The 23,233-nt window shown below is 41.6% G+C and overlaps 2 protein-coding genes across 4 annotated transcripts in view; both read right to left on the bottom strand.

The window, feature by feature from the left end:
* ash1l (ash1 (absent, small, or homeotic)-like (Drosophila)) overlaps positions 1-8,276 on the bottom strand; it is a 55,600-nt gene extending 47,324 nt beyond the window's left edge. The window contains exon 1 of one of the 2 annotated variants that reach the window (XM_036145294.1): positions 7,371-8,276. The gene's annotated coding sequence lies outside the window, so the exon portion shown is untranslated. The remainder of the gene's footprint in view (positions 1-7,370) is intronic. The other variant, XM_036145295.1, reaches the window with a different exon arrangement.
* A 4,589-nt stretch (positions 8,277-12,865) lies between these two features.
* On the bottom strand, positions 12,866-22,675 carry si:ch211-81a5.1 (E3 ubiquitin-protein ligase RNF115). Of its 2 annotated transcripts, XM_012875445.3 has the most exons (9): positions 22,538-22,675; positions 20,658-20,716; positions 18,185-18,245; positions 17,888-18,099; positions 15,375-15,443; positions 15,186-15,264; positions 14,975-15,068; positions 13,594-13,709; positions 12,866-13,433 (listed from the first exon to the last, which is right to left on the bottom strand). In XM_012875445.3, the coding sequence occupies exons 1-9, from the start codon at positions 22,613-22,615 to the stop codon at positions 13,311-13,313; spliced, it is 891 nt and encodes a 296-aa protein (XP_012730899.1). In that variant the 5' UTR covers positions 22,616-22,675; the 3' UTR covers positions 12,866-13,310. The 2 variants fall into 2 exon arrangements, with proteins under 2 accessions (XP_012730899.1, XP_036001189.1); XM_036145296.1 differs by having other exon boundaries at positions 13,410-13,433; positions 15,186-15,443; positions 18,006-18,099.
* Positions 22,676-23,233: the final 558 nt, after the last annotated feature.

The following is a 23,233-nucleotide window of genomic DNA, read 5'->3' on the forward strand; positions in this document are numbered from 1 at the left end:
AGGATCCCTCAGGGGACACGGTCGAATGCCTTCTCCAGATCCACAAAGCACATGTAGACTGGTTGGGCAAACTCCCATGCCCCCTCCAGAATCCTGCTGAGGGTATAGAGCTGGTCCAGTGTTCCACGGCCAGGACGAAAACCACACTGCTCTTCCTGAATCCGAGATTCGACTATCCGACGGACCCTCCTTTCCAGAACCCCTGAATAGACCTTACCAGGGAGGCTTAAGAGTGTGATTCCTCTGTAGTTGGAACACACCCTCCGGTCCCCCTTTTTAAATAGGGGGACCACCACCCCAGTCTGCCAATCCAGGGGAACTGCCCCCGATGTCCACGCAATGTTGCAGAGCCGCGTTAACCAACACAGCCCCACAACATTCAGAGCCTTAAGGTACTCAGGGCGAATCTCATCCACCCCCGGGGCCTTGCCACCGAGGAGCTTTTTAACAACCTCGGCGACCTCAGCCCCAGAGATGGGAGAACCTGACCCAGAGTCCTCAGGCTCTGCTTCCTCAATGGAAGACGTGTTGGTGGGATTAAGGAGGTCTTCGAAGTATTCCGCCCACCGACTCACAACGCCCTGAGTCGTGTACACCCCCACTATAAACGGTATTAGTACTGCACTGCTTCCCCCTCCTGAGACGCCGTATAGTGGACCAGAATCGCTTCAAAGCCGTACGGAAGTCTTCCCACGTCCAAGTTTTTGCCTCGGCGACCAGCCGAGCCGCTTGCCGCTTCGACTGCCGGTACACATCAGCTGCTTCCAGAGTCCCACAGGCCAATAAAGCCCGATAGGACTCCTTCTTCAGCTTGACGGCTTCCCTCACCGCTGGTGTCCACCAGCGTGTTCGAGGGTTGCAGCCGCGGCATTCACCGACAACCTTGTGGCCACAGCTCCGACTAGCCGCCTCAACAATAGAGGCGTGGAACATGGTCCACTCAGACTCAATGTCCCCCACCTCCTTCGGGACGCTTTCAAAGCTCTCCCAGAGGTGGGAGTTAAAGCTTCGTCTCACGGGGGACTCTGCCAGACGTTCCCAGCAAACCCTCACAATACGTTTGGGCCTGCCAGGTCTGACCAGATTCCTCCCCCACCATCAGAGCCAACTCACCACCAGGTAGTTACCGTTTAATACACAGGTATGCTCAAGTCTGCTTTGTAGTACAAAGTTGCTGGATGTTTTTTGTGACCCTACTTACTAGGTTATTAAAAAGAAGGCAAAAAGCAAAACGTGGCTGAAAAAAGAAAAATACCATGTGCTCTACCTTTGGACACCCCTGGTGGGCAGGAAGACAAGAGACAAAACACAAATTTATCCCAAAGGAGACAAAGAGGCTTTGACTACGACTTCCAATTTTAAAAGTTTTAAACGTATATTTGAAAATCTCATTAAAAGATAAATAAATAAAACTAATGCCCAGCTGCTGGAGGCTCAAAGTACCGTATTTTAGTTGCATGAGTCAAAAATGCATCATAAAGAGGGGGAAAAAAACGTATATAAGTCGCACAGGACTATACGCAATTATTTAGATTTATTTCACACAACCCAAGACAAAAAAACTGACATTTAATTTGGTTAGAGTAAGTTATTAAATTACACAGCTGCATCCACAACTAGCCGGATAACGTGGAACATACCTGTGAGGATGAATGTGGTAAAATTAGCAACTCCAACCCGCAAGGTTTTATCCAGCGCATTTCAGCGTAACGGCCACTACGCCGAAAGTTGTCAAAGTTACACCTAAATTAGGCCGCGAACGTAACGGTGCTACGTGCTAAGCTAACAGTACGACACGGATGTTTGAGAGCAACATAAAGCTCACATGCATCAGCCTAGTTGCAAACCACCTGGACAACAGACCTTTAAGCTAGCGCTAGCTGTTATTAGCTTCACTGATAATAACAACAGAGTTGTGTCGCGGTCTGAATCCTTCGTTGCACCACGCAACGCTCCGCCGCGTGAAAGCAGACTGAAACAGCGAAACAGCAAACAAACATGTGTTCAGTCTTTATTGTTGTTTAAGTTAATGTTTCAATTTATTTTTAAGTGGTACAGGAGCAGCAAATAGTTTTCACAAGCCTAGCGAGCTTTCTTGCGGCTATAGATGGTAATTAGGGCTGGACGATATAGGAAAAAAAAATAATCATATTGATCGATATCGATAATTATCAACAAATTCAAAACATATTTTAATTGCTACCCTGGCCATTTTATGCTGTTGCTTAGCGACCTATCTTTAGATACAGAACACACAAACACTGAATTCAAAACTTAACCCTTTATTCAACCAACATTTTACCAAAACTGCCAAGTTTTTAAAAAAGAAAGAGAACACATGCTCTCTGAACTTTTTAAAGGGGGCGGAGCTTGGTGACGGAGTGTTCCTGTGTTTGTGATTGGTTGGGAAGATGTAATGACTGTAATATTAACCTACATAGCTAGAATGCAAAGGGAAGGAAAGCTGTTATTCTATTGAACTTTTTATTTACCCTTTTTTTCTATCATTGATGTATATGAGATATAATTGAAAGGATACAATTGATGTAAGTCCAACAATCGATATATATTGTTACTGAATTATCGACCAGCCCTAACGGTAATGTTTACTAGTTCATGTTGGTCAATATGAATCACCATTAAAAACAGATATACAAGTCACACCTGGGTATAAGTCGCAGGATTGGCCAAACTATGAAAAAAATGTGACTTATCGTCTTGAGTTGTGGTCCGCGGCCATAAAAACTTTTCCACGGGCCACAAAAGGCCCCTGGGCTGCACTTTGCACAATGCTGACATACCTACTTTGCTTAACTTCTAAACAATAAGTGCTCTACTGGTCTATTTCCGCAGCGCGTGAACCCATTCCGGACCCAACGGCTGCTGTAACAGACAACCAGGGTATAATAGCTTCCAGTTTCACAACGCCTTCAAAGCAGTGACACTTCTGCGGTCCTCTCAGTATCAGCAGTCATCGGCTACATTAAAAAAAAAAAAAGCACCTCGTGAGTAATGTAAAACAGATGCAGCGAAACTATCTCTAACCATCTTTTTGCTTCAAAAGTTCCCCGTCTTTCAGTCTAGGTGGCTGTTTACGGTGCGCTCTATTCACAGCCTACAGTCGTGGCTCTTCTGTCCAAGAAATCCAACGTTATGCTTTGTCCACCTGCGACATCCAAATCCCCAGAGGTCCAGGGCCAACTCTTTCCAGCATCGTTACGCACAACCTCGCTCCAAACACTTTGTGAGCCGCGCTAGCCCAGCAACAAACGGCAGAATGCTCGTTAATTGCGCTCCACGGCGGGCGGCCCAATTGAATGAGGTCGTCTAAGGCTCCCTGCAGCCACCGGGTGATTTAAGGCAGAGTCCCCCCCCAAGCAGGTGCTTTCTCTTTGTGAAGTCATTTGGAGGCAATTCAGAACTGTGACCTCAGCACATTGGGTCCTCTGGGACTAGACAGACGATCCGGCAAGCCTTTTCCCAGCCTCTCGCAGCAGCAACTGAGAGCGAGCGATTAGGCATTGATGTGCCAGCGGTTTTCCTGCACCCTACATTAGAGGAGAGCACTAAAAGAGCTTCTTTAATGGCGCCTCGGGAAAGTCAAATGAGTCGACCCGTCAGTTAAGCATAACGGACAGAAGGGGGAGGAAAAAAAAAAAGGGCATCTGTTGTCCGTCTAGCCTTTGACAATGTTTGCTTTAGATTATTACGCAAACAAAAAGGCAAAAAAAAAACTGAAGTAGATCCATTTTTCAGTTGCACCACAAAAGCAAACGATCCATAACTTTTGGAAAACATCTAGCCTGAAAGTTTTTCTGGCGTTTTTCTTACTGCGTTTTCTCCAATTTCTCCCTTTTGCTTCAAACCTTCACTCCCCCCCCCCCCCCCTCTTTATTACACATACCAAAGTCAACTCACACCTCCCTATTTCTTTAACACTCAATCAATCTCTTCACCCCTGTGGTGATTTTTTTTTCTCTTCCCCTAAGCCCCTTCTGCGATTTCACAAACTTGGAAAGCACTAGTCACAGCGCACAAACTACACGTGTTTTTTTGAAACTTTAATCAAAAACACATTCGCTCGCTATCGCCCACACGACTGACTCTGTTGCTCGCATCCTCCTTAAAGCGCAGAGACAAACGTCTAGTATCTAACGTCTCCTCGTTAGATACTAACCGATACGAAAACTGCCTCCGATGCCGGACTGCAGCTGCAACGCCCTCCGAAAGCACTGCTGCCTCTTGAACCTTTTCGTGTTTTTCCGTGGTACAACCGCACACTGCAATGTATTGCGTTGCCCAACACAAAGTAATTTATAACTATGAACTGGAAGGACAAAGATAAATAGGTTTCTTTTTTTTTTTTTAACCGACGAATATCTGAAAAGTGTGGTGTGCTTTTGTTTTCAGTGGGCCAGCGTAGGGCTGGACGATATAGAAAAAAAAAAAGCATATCGATAAAATAGAAATCATATTGGTCGATATCGATAATTATCAACAAATTCAAAACATATATTTTAATTGCTGCCCTGGCCATTTTATGCTGTTGCTTAGCGACCTATTTTTAGGTCAAACTCACCCCTTTAATCAACCAACGTTTTAGCAAAACAAGTTTTTAAAAAAGAAAAAAAAGAACGTGTGCTCTCTGAACCCTTTGAAGGGGGCGGAGCTTGGTGACGGAGGTTCCTGGGTGTGCGTTTGTGATTGGCTGGGTGGATGTAATGACTGTAATATTAACCTACATGGCTACAATGCATAAGAAAGGAAAACTTTTATTCTATAGAACTTTTTATTGACCCTTTTTTCTATCATCAATCGATATATATCGTTATTGAATCATGGTCCAGCCCAAGGCCAGTGTCTGTCACCCAGTATTTAGCTCCAGCCATCTTCCTGTCAACAACTTCCCTGTCCCCACTGAAGAAAAGCCTTCGAGCAGAGAGATGGTGTCAGGTTTTAGGGTGAAGGTGGGGTGTTCAGACTGACGTACAATTTTAGTTTTCTGCCAAACGCTTAATGTAGGTCAAAAAGTTACATTTAGGTCTCGTCTGACCAGACAGGGCTCGTTGTTAATGAGCGCAGCACAGTGCAACGTGCTAAGCTAGCAGTGCGACACGGACGTTTGAGAGCAACACTGAAAGGCCGGGGAAAATCTCGAACGTGGGTCAGAGAAGTTGTAAACCTGCCGGACAACATCAGCTGACGCTAGCTGTTATCTTGATGGGTTCTGTCTGGACTCCCTCTTCGAGCTGAGAAAACATGAGCTTCTTGGCTGCTTTTCTGACGAAAGGCCTCCTTGCTCGACTTGCCGGTTTAGGCGGACGGCCGCTTCTTGTAAGTGGGTGGTTGCGCAATACCCTGTCCGAACTCAAGAGGACGGACTGAACTGTGGTCGAACGAGTTACTGTTTTTACAACCGGATTTTCCTTTAAACATCTCCATAAATTCCAAAAAAAACAAAGCAACTGGACTTGTTTTTCGTAGTTAAAGACGTTTCGCTTCCTCTCCAGGAAGCTTTCTCAATTCAAAAAGTCTGGAGTAATGTGGAGTAACAAGCTTTATACTACTGCCAAACAAAGGCCTTGTAATGGCTTAGATAACATGCAAAGCGAAACATCAACTACGAAAAACAAGTACAGTTGCTTTCATTTTTACTTTTTTTTTGGAATGACCATGATCTGGATGACTGAGAATCTTCACCACCAAATCTCCACAAATTCATCACCGCACATTTCTGGTGTCTTATGTCTTTACGATGCCGCTTGTCGACTATTGTTCCCCAAAGAAAGCATTAAGTCTTTGACTGAACAGCCAGATTTATGCTGAGATTAAATTCCACTTATCAAGACAGCTGGTTACCCTGTAATTTATTTGGGGGTATCAGAGTAAAGGGGGCCGAACTCAAATTTAGACCGCACGTTTCAGATTTCTACTTGCTAAAACGGTCGTCGATAAAATAGGAAGACTTTTGCAGGGCACCGTGAGTAAAAAAGAAACCGTAGAGCCTAACTTACAGGCCTTTGCTCAAACCAAGAGTCACGGCATTTCTTTCGCTTTTAAACAGCTAAAACAAATCAGTCGTCGGTGCTTTTTTCTGTTACAAATAATATGTCACTAGAGTGATCCTTTGTCTAATTTTGAGATCAGCAATCCCCGACCCCCCGAAGCGGGCCAGTTTCAAGTTTAGCACCAAGGTACTTTTGCAAAACAGTCATTCCATTACTGGTCACACTGCGGTTCTGCACGATGACAACGCCACTGGTTTTAGGATTATTAGTCACCTCGTCCACCGTTTTTTTCTTTGTCTTTCGGAGCCTTAACCCGAGACCCGAAGCACGAAGAACGGGGATATGACACGCGAACAAATAATCGGAATTCCAGGGGATCCATAATAAATGTCAGGCCAACAGGCAAATAAAGCGGCAGAGCATGGAGGAGCGTAGTAAACAACTTCCCGCGCCCCCCTCCCGTTTCTTTCCTCCCCTATTGCTCCCACCCTCCCCTCCTTTCACTCTCGCCTCGTTTTTTTCTCTTTTTTTGCACACGTTCATAACTGCTGATTTCCCTTTGGCCAAGAGCGGTCGTATCCAACCCACCCACCCACTCACCAACCTCCACCCTCCACCACATCATTCACACGAGGGGCTGGCGTCTGCCCTGTCATTTCCACCAGGGCTTTTCTACTCCGTCGGTATTTGCACAGGCTGAGCCCCGCTCAGAGGGAGGAACCAGCCAAATTCCTCTACTACGACCTTCGCTGTGCATCGCCTAACAATAGCGCGGGGCTGTATAACCACAACCGAGCGTGACCCTTAAGAGAAAAGGAGCAGCTGTGATGTTTTAAAACGCCCAAGCTGGATTGTAGTGGGGAAGGGGGGGTGTGAACAAAACGCAGCGGAGATGACAGGTGTCAGTCAGATCTGCAGCATCCGGGCACGCTGTGCAGCCGTGCATTCGCCGCTCGATCCGGGCCCCGTGTTTCATGCACGCTGTGATTTAATTAGGAACGTTATGTAGAGAAAAATAGAGCGAACGGCAATCTCTGCATTTGTTGTTTCCTGTACAGTCAAACGCGGCCCCCTCATGGGAATAGCTCTTGAGCAGCTAGTCATCTTTTAGTCACACGGATGTTTCTCAGGAAATCCACAGCAAGACAAAAGAGCTACTCGTTGCATTTAAGATAAATTACTTTGAACAGATTTAATCCTGTGGAGGGGGGGAAAAAAAACGCCATGTTTCAAATTATGCACAAAAGAAGACAAAAATATATGCATGTATGTATGTACACAGGGGCAGGCAGGATCGTTTTTCAGCCGATCACATTTCCAACAAAGTGCATCTTTTTTTTTTTTTTTTTTTTTTACACCCACCTTTGCAAATTTGTCCAGAAACGGCGTTCACATCATTTTGGCTCTGCGTCCTGTCCTCATGTGTGCGTCAGCGTGGTGGCCACATTGTATTACTATCCCCTTAGCTTCCAAAGTGCTGAAAAACAGCACAAAACAAAAAAACAAAACAAAAAAAACCACCATCAGTGCTGGGGGTTTGATCGCTGCTCTACGTGTACACACGATCGAAGCAAAAGCGCCTGGAGCTACAAATAAAACAAAACAACCAATAAATCAAAAAAAACAGAAGCACAGAAAACCCACGCTTTGGTTTACAAACGCTCGCAGTTACGTCTGTAAAATAAAGCCTGCCAGCTCCCGCTTCAAAACAGAAAGTTACGAAGGAGGATGCTGGGTGCCAACCTGAAAAGCATCCCCTCGATAATTTAAATAACACCTGCGATTACGGCTGGCGGAGCATTGAAAACAAATCGTCACGGTTTGGGTCCGTTCGCGATTAATACAACTCCTGCATAATTTAAAAGGTTTGCGATGTAGCGAGCTGCCACACGTCCAATAATAGACAGCCCTTGTGCATCAATGGCTGGCAGCTGCTAACTAGCTATCAATCAGGAGCCAGTTTAATAGCGATTGGGGCCAATTTCACCCAGCAACAACATCAACCTCCCGCTCCGGCTAGGCTAGGAAGGAGCCGCAAAAACGGCAGCAGCCGCAAGACAATCCGCGGTGACCGAAAGTAAATGTCACAACTCGGGGTTGGTGGAGGTGGGGGCGATAAGTGATGTCCGTAATCTTGCATCTCCGTCACATTCTCGTAGGCACTCGTGTTACTACATCTCGGCTACGGCGGCTAACGATGCAGTAGCTACCCTGGAGCTACAACCAGGAGGGGAGGGGGGGAAATAAAATGTCCCGATTCGGTTTCAAAACACACGCGCGCGCGCGATGAAGCCGACTTAAATTATTTTTTCTTTTTTTTTTTCTTTTTAAATGCAGTTATATTCCAGTGGTAAAAAACAACAACAGACGCGGAGCCGTGTAAGGTTATAAAAAAAAAAAAAGAAAAAAAAAAAACTGTCAACAAAATGGCGGCTGCGTTGAATCAACAGAAACCCGAAATGGGTCTCCCTGTAATTTCTCCTTCCTTAGCGGGCAAAATCGTGTTCCCTTACAACGGCTTGGTGTCCGTGATATATCCAGAGGTGCTCCGAGATCCACAACGCGTCGCCGTTAGCTGGGCCTGGACGTGTCAGCGCGGGCCTCGCTCGTTAATCGGGCCTCCATGTCTGCTCAGCCCCGTAGCGCTACTGTCTGTACAACACGGGCATTCTGAGTCCCACACAGGAGGGAGGGAGGAGGAGAGGTGAGGAGTGGAAATGTCTGTTGTGAGCGGTTCCTGCGGTCCTTACGAAAAAAAAAAACAGAAAATCTGTACAGTTATTTTTTTTTTTTTTGCAGCTATTTTAGGTTGAAGGCTTGTCTTGTGGGTTAGGTCAGGGTGTGTTCGCTGGTATATGGAGCAGTTAACTGTAGACTCTCGGTTAGCCACCACAGAGGGTCAGCATAACCTTACTGTATAAACAACACAGACATATGGGACGTGAACGCAGCACAAAAATCATTTGAATAAACGGATTGTACGCTGTAAAAAAAAAAATAAACAAATACAATAATAACGTGTTGGATTAATATCAGAATAAGCCAAGGTAAAAAAAAAAATAAAAAAAATGGCTCTGCACATAATAAAACAATTGTCTTGTTGTGACTTATGGTTTATTCTGTTTATTCTCGGAAGCTGAAATGTTTATGTTTAAAGTCAGGCAAATCAACAGTGAATGTGCCTCGATTTCTGAATTCAAAGTCAGAAAAAAAATAACACAACTTCCCACAACAATGAAATTTGGACTTGGGTTCAACTTTAAAGCGGACATGTCATGCTTTTCAGTTCTACCTTTTCACATTGTAATCATCCAGTTGTCTATATAAATGGGAACTGCAATGCTTTGGTCTGAATTCCTCGTTAATGTGCCCCCACAATCACCCCCCCCCCTCTTTTTTTTTCTTTTACCCCTGTTCTGATGTGCTTCTGAGCGCAACCCGATTCAGTGCGGTCTCTTTAAATCTAAAGGAGGCACTTCACACCCTGCCCCCAGGTCACAGATCTCCACTCCACCTCCTCTGGCCATTTTTGTAATGAACAACCGAACACCTTGACTTATCCACTTGTAGCCTCGGCCTCCCTGAGACTGGGCTACAAAAACGCTACGAGAAATAAAAATGTCGGATTCGCAAGAGTAAGCAGGAAGTCTGTCACCTTGTCTAGCAGTTCCAGCAGTTCCAACAAATACTGGGAAGTCACAGTTAAAAAATTTTAACAGAAAACAGAGAAAACTGAAAGGCTTAAAAATATGACCCAAAAATAATATCTACGCAGCTCCTGGAGAGATTACATTTAAATTTTCCGCATTCCTAGAGTTTCCAAGTATATAACAAACTGTATTTAAGAGCTAAAAAAGTGGATTTGGCATGATATGTTCCCTTTAAAATAATTTAAAAAAACATTAAACCTTTCATCAACTACAAAGGGAAACATTGACTCATTTTTTTATACACCTACACAGGCACCTAATTTTATTATTAATGTATACTGTCACTTATTTTGCGTATGTATACTGAATATTTCTTTATGGTCCCTAGGTTGTGCTTTCTTTAGTTATTTCTTTATGCTTATTCTTAAGTGTTTGAGTTGTTGGGCTTCTTTATGTTTGCATTTGTTCCTGTTTATATCCTGTAGTTGCTACTATTTTCATACATTTGTGGATAGGTTTTTAATTCATTCTATGTACACTTTGTGTTATTTCCTGTTAGATTCCTTTCATGCGTTTCCCTTCAGTTTCTGTTCGTTGCACTCCTCCCCAGTTCTCCATCTTCTCCTGATTACCTTCACCTGTCTCTGATTCAGTTCTCCCCACACATTCCTCTGCATTGAAACTCCCTGGTTTTCATTTCTCATTGCTGGTTTCTTCCATTGCCTTTCATGCTTCCTGTTGCTTTGTTACTCTGCCAGATTTTGTTCAGTCGTTCATCCTCACGGTTTGTTTTCCCTGCCTCATTTCTCGTGTCTATTGTGAGTTCTTCTTGATTTTATTAATGAAAATCTGCACTTCCTGACAGTGGCGCATTAGGAGTTGCTATTTGTGCCAAGTTGTTGTTCCATGTCCCATTTCACCGTGTCTCAACATGTCAGTACATAAACACATATCTAAAAAACTTGAGGAGCCTGGTTGAGTGTTTAAAAAAATTTTTTTGCTAAAAAAATTTACGCATTGTGAGGCTAGTGTCGTACGTACTTAATCCTACCAAATATGGGCAGTGATGACACGAGGAGAAGCAGCACTTCGCTTGTTAAAGTTGAGGTGTGGAGCGTGTCAGATTTTGAGAAAATCAGCCATTTCCCTGATTCTCCTTGCTGTTGATAAGAGCTTATTACAAATAAGGAAAAAACAAATCTGTTCAATCTATTTTTGACAACAGATTTCAAATATGTTGTATTTCAAAATGAAACTTAATTAACAGCTTGCATTTTCATTTGTTTTTGTTTTTTGTTTCTGGTTTCTGATGTGAGCATTAATTTACCATGTCTGTAACATGAAAACAACAGACCTGCATTAAATTCATACTCGGAATCAAAATTTCTGAACTGAAAACCGACGTCCAGAGTTCAAATTCAAGGTGGATCTATGTAATTCTTTTGAAACCTGCATTTTCTCATGAGAAGCCAGCAAAGAAAGTCGGTGTGGTAATTTGATTTTCTATGATGAATACAACATTTTGAATTAAAATACAAGCAATTTTTCTTTTTGCAGGTTAATATTTTTAAAAACAAACTGTTCATCTGTAAGGAGAAATGAAAATGTCCCATTTCCTCATATTCTGAAAAAAGATAAAGATGCACTACTGACAACTAGGGGGTGATTATTATTGTGTTGCTCACTACTAAGAGCAATATAAATCACTAACAATTGTATTTCTATCCAATTCATGTGTTCTAACATGAAAGGAAAATGTTCACAAAGAGTCTTAACAGCACTATGTGTGCCACCAGTTTAATGTTGGAAAAAAAACATCAGAAATATCAATAAACTTTTTATTGATTGACTTATATTAACTTGAATGTTTTTAGGCATGGCCACTATATAAGATATTAGATCCATGTTAGCATGGGATCTTTGTCTTGCCAAGTCTGTGGACTGTTCACACCGGATGTTAAGTAACTTGGAGTCTGTGCCTCTCCCCCCTTTGTCCAGACTCTCGGACCTTACTTTCCCAGATGAAATATATTTAATCTATTAAATTACTTTCATCTGGAAAGAGGACGTTGGACCCTCGAGGACCAGTCCAGTCCTTTTTTTTCCTCCTTTGGGTCAGCCAAGAGGCTTCGTATGTTGTTTCTGGTTCAGGAGTGGCTCAACACAAGGAATGCAAGAGTTGTGGTCCATGTCCAGCTGCGTCTGTGTGCAGTAGCTCTTGAAGCTCTGACTCTGAAGCTCCCCCAAACTGTTGAATTATTTCAATGTTGTGGTTATTGCTGTTTATGTATTGATTTTTCTTATAACGGATTCTTGATAATAAAAAAAAAATTGTGAATGTAATGTAACATGCTTCTTTTATGTATTTATTTTTCTTATAAAGGAATTTCTATGGTACTGTTTTTATGTGTGCATGTAGTGTGACATTGGACTATGTAGCAGCTAGAGTCTGTACCAAGACAAATTTCCTTTGGGACAATAAAGTTCATCAAATGTGCACCTTTTAACAAATTTTTTCCTTCCACTCAACTTTCTTTTAATATGCTTGGATATAGCCTTCTGTGAACATCCAGCTTCGTTTGCAAGGATCTTTAGTGGATGTCCTTCCTTTAAGTGGGTGCACTGCAAAAAGAGAACTAAAAATAAGTAAAGTTTTCTTGAAATGAATGTATTTCTCCTTGATCAGAGCAGGTAAATAAGATTATCTGCCAATGGAATGAGTATTTTTATCCCTAAAATAAGATAATTAGATATACTGCACTTGAAATAAGATGATGGAGATGAATTGTTCCTATTTTAAGTGTAAAAATCTTATTCCATTGGCAAATAACCTTGTTTACCTGCTCAAATCAAAGAAAAATACACTGATTTCAAGAAATATTTGCTTATTTTTAGTTCTATTTTTGCAGCGTGTCAATGACTGACACATGGACAACTGTCAAGTCCACAGTCTTTCCCGTAACTCTTGTAGGTAATATTATACAATTTCAAGCATTTATAGTCAGAAATCTATGTGTGCAACTTTTCACCCTTGGTGTAATGAATCTATATATATATATATCATGAGTTTCTCTTTTTTAATTTAAGTACTTAAAATATGTTTCTAAGGACACCTCCCAGTTAACCTAACTGGCAACTGAACAGACAGGGGGGAAAAAAAACCTGCCTGTGTTTATCACATTATAAAACAGAAGTATGTACAAAGAGTGGAGGTCACAGGGTTAAGCTTTAATGGCAGCTTTAAGTTGGTTAAAGGTCAACAGAATGCTGAAACTGTCTCACCAAGACAACATTGTAAAAGTGTTTTCCCCGTAACTCTGTAAGAGCTCGTCATTTTTGACAGCCACTAGCTGCGCAGTGGTTATTAGTTCGTCACATCAAAGCCAGTCATTCAGAAAAGTGCCTCGGCGAGCGGCGCAGTGAGAAGAGCACACCCGCTCGGGATGTTGTCAAGCAGACAGCTGGATCCTTCTGTGGGAGGGGTGGCAAAAAAAAAAAAAAATAGCATTTATCCCAGAGTACAAAACCTGGAGGTCCTTCACCGAGACGCATGAATGACGTGAGGGCTGAAGCTGCAGTTGGGACTGCGGTGCATATAATGGGTTTTATTTGAAAGCGGCTGATCCGACGTGAAGCGTTGGTGGCTCTTTGCTCAAATCTCCTCTCCCTCTTGTTGTTCTTGCCTGTCAGAGCGCTCGTCTAGGGGCCGCGATGTGGGCGGGAGGCTGTTGTCGACGCCATCGAGACTTTTGCGGCACACCGGGCAGGTGTCGTGCTAGCAGAGCGGATAAAAAAAAAAACGTTTTTTGATCACTGCTCATGAATATGTGATTAACCGTAAGTGCAAACTTTCTGCGCCCAGATTAGTGTTTCACCAAGAAATCCTCTTGACGGATCAAGCAGGCATTTAGACCATACTGAGTTCTCATCCTTACCAGCTCCAACCAAGGTACTATACAGTCACCGTGGAAGTAATGGAGGCAGGGGAGCTTCCTGACAGATTCGCCCAGTGAATATTCCTCCCTGCAAACTGGACATTCCAGCCGGCAGTCTGAAATAGAAAAAAATATAAGCACAGACATGTTTGTTACCCTGAACCTTTATCCCCCAGAACCAATTACCCTGAATCCTCAATCTCCCTTGGGCTGCTGCTGTTTCTATAAATTAGATCCACAGGTGCTTACGGGGTCTGTCCTCTTTCGCCTCCTCCTGTTTACTTTTAGTTTAAAATCCTGTTGTTCACCAGAAAAAAAAAATAACATAACCGCTTATTCTTTAACAGCTGCTTTGCACTATAACTTATGTAAAGTCCCATTAGCTTCCATGCAAAGGTATAATTGTAATGACTTTTTCCATTAATTTCATGGACTCAGACTTCGTCCTTCACTCTATTTGTGTCACAAGAGAGACAATAATCTTAGATCAAAAATTGAACCTGGTCCAATAGCTTCAGCGTTGCTGTTTTTTTTTTTGTGTGTGCAACAGTTACACTGTCAAACTAAATAAAAATCCTTCCTAACGCTAAAGAAATATGTAACATTAACAGATATTTCAGAAGCTGAAAGTATCTCAAAACAGGACTGTACACGTGCAGCAGCTTCGACAGCAGCCTCCCGTCTGTGAAATTTGATATCTGTTAACGAAGCACGTTCCCAGAGGGCCTGTAGTTGTTTTTACCGGTGCGTCCAAGCATAACTGCTTTTAAACCATTCTAACGCGATGGTTTAAAACCCTAAAATATCACCTTGGAGGTTTTACTCCTTCTCTCTCCATCGGACAGCTGAAGGCAGAAGTCTCTGATTTATAATCTGGACAGTTACAAGTTTAAAGCAACTGAACTGTAAAACAATTAGAGCCGGGGGGTGGCTGAAATGTGGCATTAAAATAAGAGATTATTTTAAAGAAACATATTGCTGAGAAAGATTAATTACCCATTCTTAACATTCTCCCTCCACAAAGAGCCAGCCCAAAGGACTACCTCCCTAACCGGGCCTTTTTCTGGGGAACATTTCTACCATGGTAATAGAGTTTAGCCTGGTAAACGGAGAGGAAACACAGTGGTGTAAACAATAGGCTAGAAATCTACCCTGGTTCCTGGAAAGTCTTGCTTTTAAGACGAAGGCTTGATGGAGACGGAGCAAGACGAGGGGGGAAAAGGGAAGGTTTAGAAAAACTTAATTAGAACGACAAAACCAGGAAAGTATGAAAAACAACAAAAAAAAAGGGGAAAGGAAATGAAACATAGAAGGAAACTACTTTTAAAACAAAGCTTTGTTTAAAAAAGCTGTGTACAGCAAGCTATGCAAAAATTCCCACCTCTCTGTTCTTGAGAGATGCAGACTGTTGGCAGCGATGAGATCTTCTCCTGTTTCGCCGGGGGTGGACCTGTGTTCTCCAGCCGCCCTAACAACTTGGTGAGGAAAAGTGATACGATAAATAAATTGGAAACAGCTTTGATGCGCCACACAGAGTTGAGTTGGTGTTTTTAGATTTATCGGCGTGCTCCAGTGACTCTGCTGTGGCTGACCTCTGTGACGACGGCATCCAGGCCTCCCTGACCCCACGCGTAATCTCCCGGGTTGGAGTACAACTGCAGCATGCCCGACCTGAGAGGCAGAGCAAGGGGAGAGAGGACGGTTCTCGCACGGCGTCAGAATGAAATCAAAAGCGACTGATGCGAATCGGAAACGGCGATGAAAAAGAAACGCATGCTCACAGTGCGGTGGGAGGAGGAGACAAGTTTCCATTGCTGGTAAACAGGTCAGCCAAGACCTGCTGCATGATCCTTTTAGGTAAGAGCAAAACCAAGCAGACAGCATGTCTGATTTAGACAACTTTCGGTTTATTTTAATTAATGATAAGCAGCTTCAAGACAACATAATGAATCTTTTCTATAAGAAACACATGTATAGATATACAGTATTGTGCAAAAGTTATTAAGCACCTCTGATTCCTTCATATTTTGCTTTTAACTCGGCAGACCTGCTTGTAGTATTTTAGTAGTTTGAAAATACTAGTTTTACGGGTTTTCTGTCCAGTTCTTTCAACTTTAAAAGTTTTATTTCACTTATCCGAAACGGAAAATAACCCCGGCAGAAACAGAGACTTTATCCGCGGGCAGGCTCTGACACGGCATCCTATGCTGGGATATTACCTGACGGGAAACCAAAATTAGAAACGTTTGAAAACATTCATCCAGTTTGAACTAAACAGCGCCCCCTGCAGGCCACAGGACAAACTCAAACACCAAAACTGACAGCTATGAAAGTAGAAAGAAAGGGAAAATGAAACGGAGTTGTTAGGGTTAAACTAATTAACTTTGTGAATAATGAAAGACATTAAAGAACTGATTAAATTCTCCTATAACCAAAAATCCCAATGAATAAAGATCATCCGGCCGTGTTCAACAGTGGAAAGCATGTGAAATGTGACCGCTTGGCTTTCTGTGCGCTCCCCCACCACCCATCTGCTCAATAAGATCACTGAGATCCCCAAACCTATTTCACATTGTTCTTGGTGACAGTCTGAGATATAAAGTAAGAGCAGGTTATGCCATTATGGCACGTTGCTGGCAACCTTTGATGTCCATTATGAAGGACATTAAAGGATGTCCTTCATGATTAGTTTATCCCTCGGGTTCAGAGACTTTTTCATGACTCAATGATTTGTAGGTCAGAGTTATGTGGCCTAATAAATAAAGAAACTACTAAAAATGGCCGTCTGTTGGACAAGTGGAAAAATAAGTTAAAGTCCCCCAAATAATTTTAAAAACCTCGAAAGCCTGGAGAAATGTTGACCCACACTGCAAAAACGGATCTAAAAATAAGTAAAATGTTCTTAAAATTTGTGTTTTTGTCCTAGATTTGAGCAGGTTATGAGTTCTGTTATGGTTTATGTTAGTTTTAGTTTTCCTTCTCTTTCCTGTCTTTTATTATCTGGCTGTTTTGAGTTCTGTCTAGTCTGGATTCTTGTTTAGGTTCGTGTTTACTGTTTTAGTTATCTCTTCAGATGCTTCTTAGTTTAGGTTTGAATTTTTGATCTGTTCCTGTTTTGAGCCTCAGCACTGATGTCTGGTCTAATTGCTTACTCTGCACACCTGCCTAACTCCACCCCTGCTGCAATCACCTCCCACCGGTTTCACCTGATTCCACCTCCATATAAACTGCTGAGACCAGACATCAGTGCCAGGTTGTCCTGTTGAGTATGGGTGAGTCTCCTCTTGCGAATTCTGTATGTTGGTTTGATTTTTGGATTTTTGACCCTTGTTTCTCCAGAAACCTGAGCCATTCTGTCCTGTCTGTTCCTGCCTTGTCTGCCCTACTCTTCTGTTTATTTTTTGTGCCATCTTTTTGTTCAACAGTCTGTTTTTTGAGTTGGTGATTAAAGAGCTTTTTTTTTTTTAAAAGAAACCTCTGCTGGTCTGGCTGAATTCTGGGTCCTTTTCCTCTGATCATTACAGGTAAATAATATTATTTACCAATGGAATGAGTATTTTGACCCCTAAAATAAGATAATTAGACATCCTTCACTTGAAATAAGACGATGGAGATGAATTGTTCCTATTTTAAGTGCAAAAGTCTTACTCCATTGGCAGATCATCTTATTTACCTGCTCAAATCAAGGACAGATGGCAAGGCAAGGCAAATTTATTTATATAGCCCAATTCAGTACAAAGACAATGCAAAGTGCTTTACATGATTAAAATCTAGCAAAATAAAACAGAATAAAAGCAAGTAGGACTAAAATGTAGATAGAAAAACAAAAAAGTGGTGATTCAGTTAACTAGAACAGTTGAAGGCAATCCTAAACAAATTTGTTTTTAATCTTGATTTAAAGGAACTCAGGCTTTCTGCACTTTTACAATTTTCTGGAAGTTTGTTCCAGATAAGTGGAGCATAGGAACTAAATGCTGCTTCTCAATGTCTGGTTCTGGTTCTAGATATGCAGAGTAGGCTGGAGCCAGAAGACCTGAGTGGTCTGGATGGTTGATACACTGATAACAAGTCTGTGATGTACAGTCATTTTAAGAAAATATGACTTATTTTTAGTTTTTGCAGTGCAGGAAGCAAAATGCAATATAGAAAGGAACAAGGGATGACTCTGGACTTTTGCACAGAACTGTATTATCCCAAAAGCTAACGTATAGCCTTTGTTTGCTCTGTGATGATAACAGACTGTATATAAAAAAATAACTGCAACCCTGTGTCACTGATGTGTCCACAAACACACCCGTACACAGCAGGAATTTGCTCAGGGCTGGAAGACTCGTCCCGTTCAGGGTTAAGAGGCGACTCCTGTTCCTGCAACTCTGTAACGACCGGGGACGCTGGCGGTGAAGGGCTCTGACCTGCGGATACCTGCTGGTCGTCCTCTGGAAGGGACTCGGAGGAGGGCGGGTTGGACAGCAGGGCGGAGCGCTCCATGAACAGCAGCTGCCATATCTTGCAAAGGGAGACCAGGGAAAATTGTCACACAAAGGCTGGGACACAAAGGAGTCATTGTTAAAGTGCAATTAGTTTCACGTACGTCTGGGAACAGCAGGTTTGACTCTTCATTTGTTACTGATGCCGTGCTGTCCCGCAGGAGGCTTTGCAAAAAAAAAAAAAAATGAGAAAAAGGGAAAATATAATAGAGCATCTGCTTCTTGAAAGGTTGAAGTAGGAAGAACTTTCTGCGGTGGAAAGAATTTTGGGATTCTGATCAAATTCAGCACCTAATTTTCCTCCCACTAAAGGCCCCGGGCTGCACTGACTGTTGAGCTAAAAGGTCAGATATTGGCTTTTAGGTTTCTTCTTCGTTTCAAGATTAATCAAACTGTGCATAAACAAATGCAATATGTAAACGAGTTTTTGAACGATGTACTAAAATAAAGGAAGAGAGAACTTGAACGCGTCTCCTGGAGAGAAAAGTAACTTTCTTTGCTGTTGAATATCCTTTACTGCTCAAAAACACAACATGAGGAACCCTAACGACCAAATAGGAGCCAGTTATGGTCACTGTCTCTTTCGTGTTTTATTTTTCTTAAATAAACAAAAAAAGAGTAATTCTAAAAAAAAAAAATTATTGTAAAGGGCTGTGGTGCAGCAGAGAGCAAAGTGCAGGGACATGTAAGGTGTGCTTGTTGATATTTTTAGGCTAAGTCCACGATTTTCTAAAAACTCCTCACTGCAGCTTTAAAGAGAAGCTGCAAACTCGCCTAAAAAATCCCCGAAATGTGCCAGACCACTAAGGGGAGTTGACCACCAAGTCATACGGGACCAGGCTCTCAGTAACGTGATCCCCAGAAGAAAGTTGGAAGGAAGAGAGAAAAGGTAAGTTTTAGTTCATGTCTTTTTTCAAACACATGGTCATGATATTTTACAATATTATGGAACATCAGCATAACTAAGAAGTATTAGCATGCTGGTGTTATTGAGTCCTCCTACTCCCCATATTGGTCTGGTGCACCTCTGTTTTTTTTTTATTTTGTTTTGTTTTTAGAGCGAGTGAGCAGTTATTTTTTAACTTGCTGCTGCTTTTAGTGCTTGCAGTATTCTTCTTTTGCAGCGTTTTTCTGTTGTATTTGTTTTTTGTGTTGGAGTGTTTTGGGAGTTTGCATCATCTAAGTTATGCGTCTGCTGCACGTTTGGCTGTTTGTGGCACATTCAGACGTTTGCTGATCATTTGCCCCAGTCAGCCATTTAAATCAATTAGTTTAGGTTTTTTTTTTTTTCTAAAACTTTCAGATGATACAAGCAGGGACGTGCAGAGACCGTTGGAGGGGCAGGTGCTCAAAGTTAAAAGAGGGCACATGGGGCACAGATTTAAAACACGATACAGAAACATACCTTGCTATACAACCGGTTGAAATGTACCAACCCATACTATAAAGAATGTAACATGGAATCAAGGGCGTAGGTTTGATTTGAACTTTGATTTGAACTTTAACCCTAGGGACACTATTGGCCCAAAGCTTCATTGGTCTGACATCATTGGTCCTACGCAGTATGCATGCTCCTATTTCTTTATGCTTGACTTGAGCGTCATGACGCGTTTCTTCTATCTAAAGAGAAAAGCAGCATTTCTTGCTATATTTATACACATTTTATAAGCACGACACACACTAGAGGCTTTTTATTAACATAAAGATTGTCCCCAGAAGTTATTTTGCTTGTTAATAATTTCAGTTGAGTATTAAAATTGTAATTTTGGAGCACGTTTTTTTTTTTTTTTTTTTTGTCTTGTTCGGATGCTTCTCAGGCCATGTTGCTGTTAAACCGGCTTTACTGTTGACAGTTACACTGGTGTTCCAGTGGCTCCCAGTTCATGTCAGGCTTAAACCTTGCTGGGTCAGATGATTAAAACTTTAACATAACTGTTTTGTTTTTGTGTTTTTAACATAAATGGATCCAAACACACATCAAGACTGGTTTGGGATGGATAAAGCAGCATAACGCTATACAAGTTTACCAAAACTTGTACACCGTGGAGATATGATTGGTTAACACTGAGCTGACATCAGTTGTGATAAAAAGTTGTTAATGGCTTCAAAAAGTAGACTATTTCTCTGCAACTTGCTTAAGAATATTTACTAAATATTATTTGTAATGTGTATATATATTAGTTTAAAAATAGTGCATCCAATTTTTATTTCGGAAATGCATTGAACCTGTTTGTTGTCCAACCATTTCAGTGTGGAAAGACTAATCTGGTTTGAATGCATAAATAAAATCCAGAATTACTTATGTGATGACTGGGTGTAAACCTGTAATTAAAACTGTATGCATGTCAATATTTAATTAGTTTATCATTAATCAAGTTTCTCAATATTCCCAGGTTCTTTTTAGAGCTGTAGAAGCCTGCAAGCTTTCATGAGCATGAGGCAAATTGTGCTTTTCACAAATATTTTCAAGTGTTTTTCAGTAATGCATTCGTACAGGACAAACTCTAAGCTACATTGTCAGAATTTCAGTCAAGTAACTTATTTAGCTGTCCAGAAAATGGCGCTTTCAGATTTTACCTGGAGTCTTCTGATACCTCCTCGATGAAGTCAGATTCGCATGTGGGGCAGATGAAATCCTGAGGAAAGAAAAGTTGATCTTTAGAAATCTCTCCGTCTCATTTCATAACTACGACTCTGGGGTTTAATCATCTGCTGTAACTACATGTTGTTTTTCTTTCCTGCAACGGTTTCTTCTGATAATACAACTGAATCTGGCTGTGGGGTTTGATTTTATTTATCCTCTGGATTTTTAGGGATGTTGTAAATAGAGCAGATGCTTAATATTCTAATTTACCACAAGACTGACTATTATCTAAAATATTTTTTTCTAAATTCGTATGTTTAAAGACAACATTAAATCAAACTGCTGATTAGTGTCAAGTAATGTCACTTTTTATGACTTAGAAACCAAAGATATAAGCATATATTATACTTTTAACCATTGTGGCAAGCCATTGGAACATATTATTAAGTCACACTTTTATTTTTAACAGCTTTTTTTCTAATATCAGTAATAGTAGTCCTCTGGCCAAAACAGATAAGGCTTTAAACAGAGAATATGTAAAATAACACCCCGAACAGACATTTCTGATAATGTACTTATTACTATTCAAAATGTTAATTTGATAATTTTTCACATCAAACTTAATCATTTTGGGTGTTTGAACTGTATTTTTACTTGTCATATTATCACTGGTTATCTCAATCACCATTATATTATGTCCAATAACAGCCAGTTGCAGGGTGGCATGAGCGGGATCGTCCCACTACTGTCCTAGTCAAACACTGGCACTGGGTGCCACGCATGTGCTCCCCTCTTGTTTGAATTTAACGCAGGTTACTTGTTTCAAACATCACTGCACAGCCTTTTCCATTGCCCCCACATCTGAGAGGATTTCTGCATTTTTGATTGGTTTTCAGGAGGTGTAGCTGTGCCGTCAAATCAAAACAACCCATTATCAACAGTGCCCTGGGGGCTATCTTTAGTTACCTTCAGTGAGGAAATGCTGCTAATTGTGTTGGTAATTTATAAAGCAATTATTTATTTGGAGAAGGGGGCACTCACCTAAGCGGCTATCAAGAAAAAACTCTCCCTGTAGCACTGGAAAAACAGAACTAAAAATAAGTAAAATGTTCTTAAAGTTAGTGTATTTGTCCTTGATTTGAGCAGGTAAATAGGATGATTTGCCAATGGAATAAGATTTTTGCACTTAAAATAGGAACAATTCATCTCAACAATCTTATTTCAAGTGCAGGATGTCTAATTATCTTATTTTAGGGGTTAAAATTCTCATTACAATGGCAGATAATCTTATTTACCTGTCCAAATCAAGGATAAATACAATAACTTTAAGAACATTTTACTTATTTTCAGATCCGTTTTTCCAGTGAGTGTGCTGCCCTGGGGAGAATGCCATAAGTCTATATAAAAAAAAGCCTATTGGCCTGACTATTAAGTTATACAATTGCTTGCCTTAAAGGAAAAAAAAACATCTAACAGGGCAGTTTTCAGCTAAAAATGAGGACATACTATGAGTTCCGGTGCTGTGTGGTCTGCATGGCTGTGTGTGCGCTCAGTACGTGCCTGACACGCAGCTGACAGCAGACAACTGGACACACAGCAGAAGCGCTTCTAAATATGGCAAAGCGAATTACCAGATTTTTGCTCGCGCCATATAATTCAAGGGTTTCTTGCACAAACTACGCGCACGCGACCTACCTCTAAGTGCCTCTAAAAGGGGCTGTTTGTGTCCATACTGTACCTTAATTGTATTTTTGAGTTTAAAAATATAACAAATTAAAACTGAGCATTTCTTAAAAGAAGCACACGGCGCTCTGTAAATCTTTAAATTAGGAGATCAACGACAGCAACGATACTCTCCAACACGAGGACCCACCGGCAGTTTGGGCTCCGTCTCTCTCTTACAACAGTGGCAGTAAAAACGTTGTTGTGGTGCGTCCGAAGCCTCCGCCATGTTTAGTAGGGAGCTGTCTCTGACGTCGAAACCTGCCCCCCTCCGTCCCCCAAACGTCTCGGTCCAAAGTTCGGACAAGTAAGGCAATTAACAGAGAAACGTATAAGCAAATCAAATATCTAAGTTTAAAAAAAGACGGTTTTTGGGTGGTAAACATAATTTTTTTAAGTAATGCATTGGTAACCAAGTGTAACTCAGCAACAGGTTACGCCAGGCGTGCTGCAGGTCGTTTCCAGGGTTATCAGTTTCCAGGAGCGCTTCTCGGATGAATGCCGCCCAGGGCGAGCCTCTCCCTCCGGGCCCCACCTGAGCATAATTGTCTTATTAATGAATATTGTGATTTTTTTTTTCCTGTAGTCAACACACAGACTCAAAGTTATAGATTCATGGCTAAGTATATCCATACAACACTGTGAAAAGGTATTTGCCCCCATACTCATTTGTTCTGAGGGGTTTTAAAGGGATCAACTAAGACTACGTTCACACTGCAGGCCTTAATGCTCAATTCCAATTTTTTTTTTTTTGAAATCGGATTTTTTTGCATGTTAGTTCACATTTCCAAATATATGCGACTTGTATGTGATCTCCTGTGTGAACTGAATACGTTCAACCTAAGTG

The sequence above is a fragment of the Fundulus heteroclitus genome, chromosome 13, assembly GCF_011125445.2.
Source record: "Fundulus heteroclitus isolate FHET01 chromosome 13, MU-UCD_Fhet_4.1, whole genome shotgun sequence".
NCBI lineage: Eukaryota > Metazoa > Chordata > Actinopteri > Cyprinodontiformes > Fundulidae > Fundulus > Fundulus heteroclitus.

Bases quoted from the DNA above. Each gene is read 5' to 3' on its own strand.
- si:ch211-81a5.1 (XM_012875445.3), bottom strand. From the start codon at position 22,615: ATGGCGGAGGCTTCGGACGCACCACAACAACGTTTTTACTGCCACTGT. The intron at 15,069-15,185 runs GTCAGCCACAGC...TTCCTCACCAAG, and splicing joins TGGATGCCGTCGTCACAGAG to TTGTTAGGGCGGCTGGAGAA. The intron at 13,710-14,974 runs GTGGGAATTTTT...TTTCTATTTCAG, and splicing joins CATCTCTCAAGAACAGAGAG to ACTGCCGGCTGGAATGTCCA.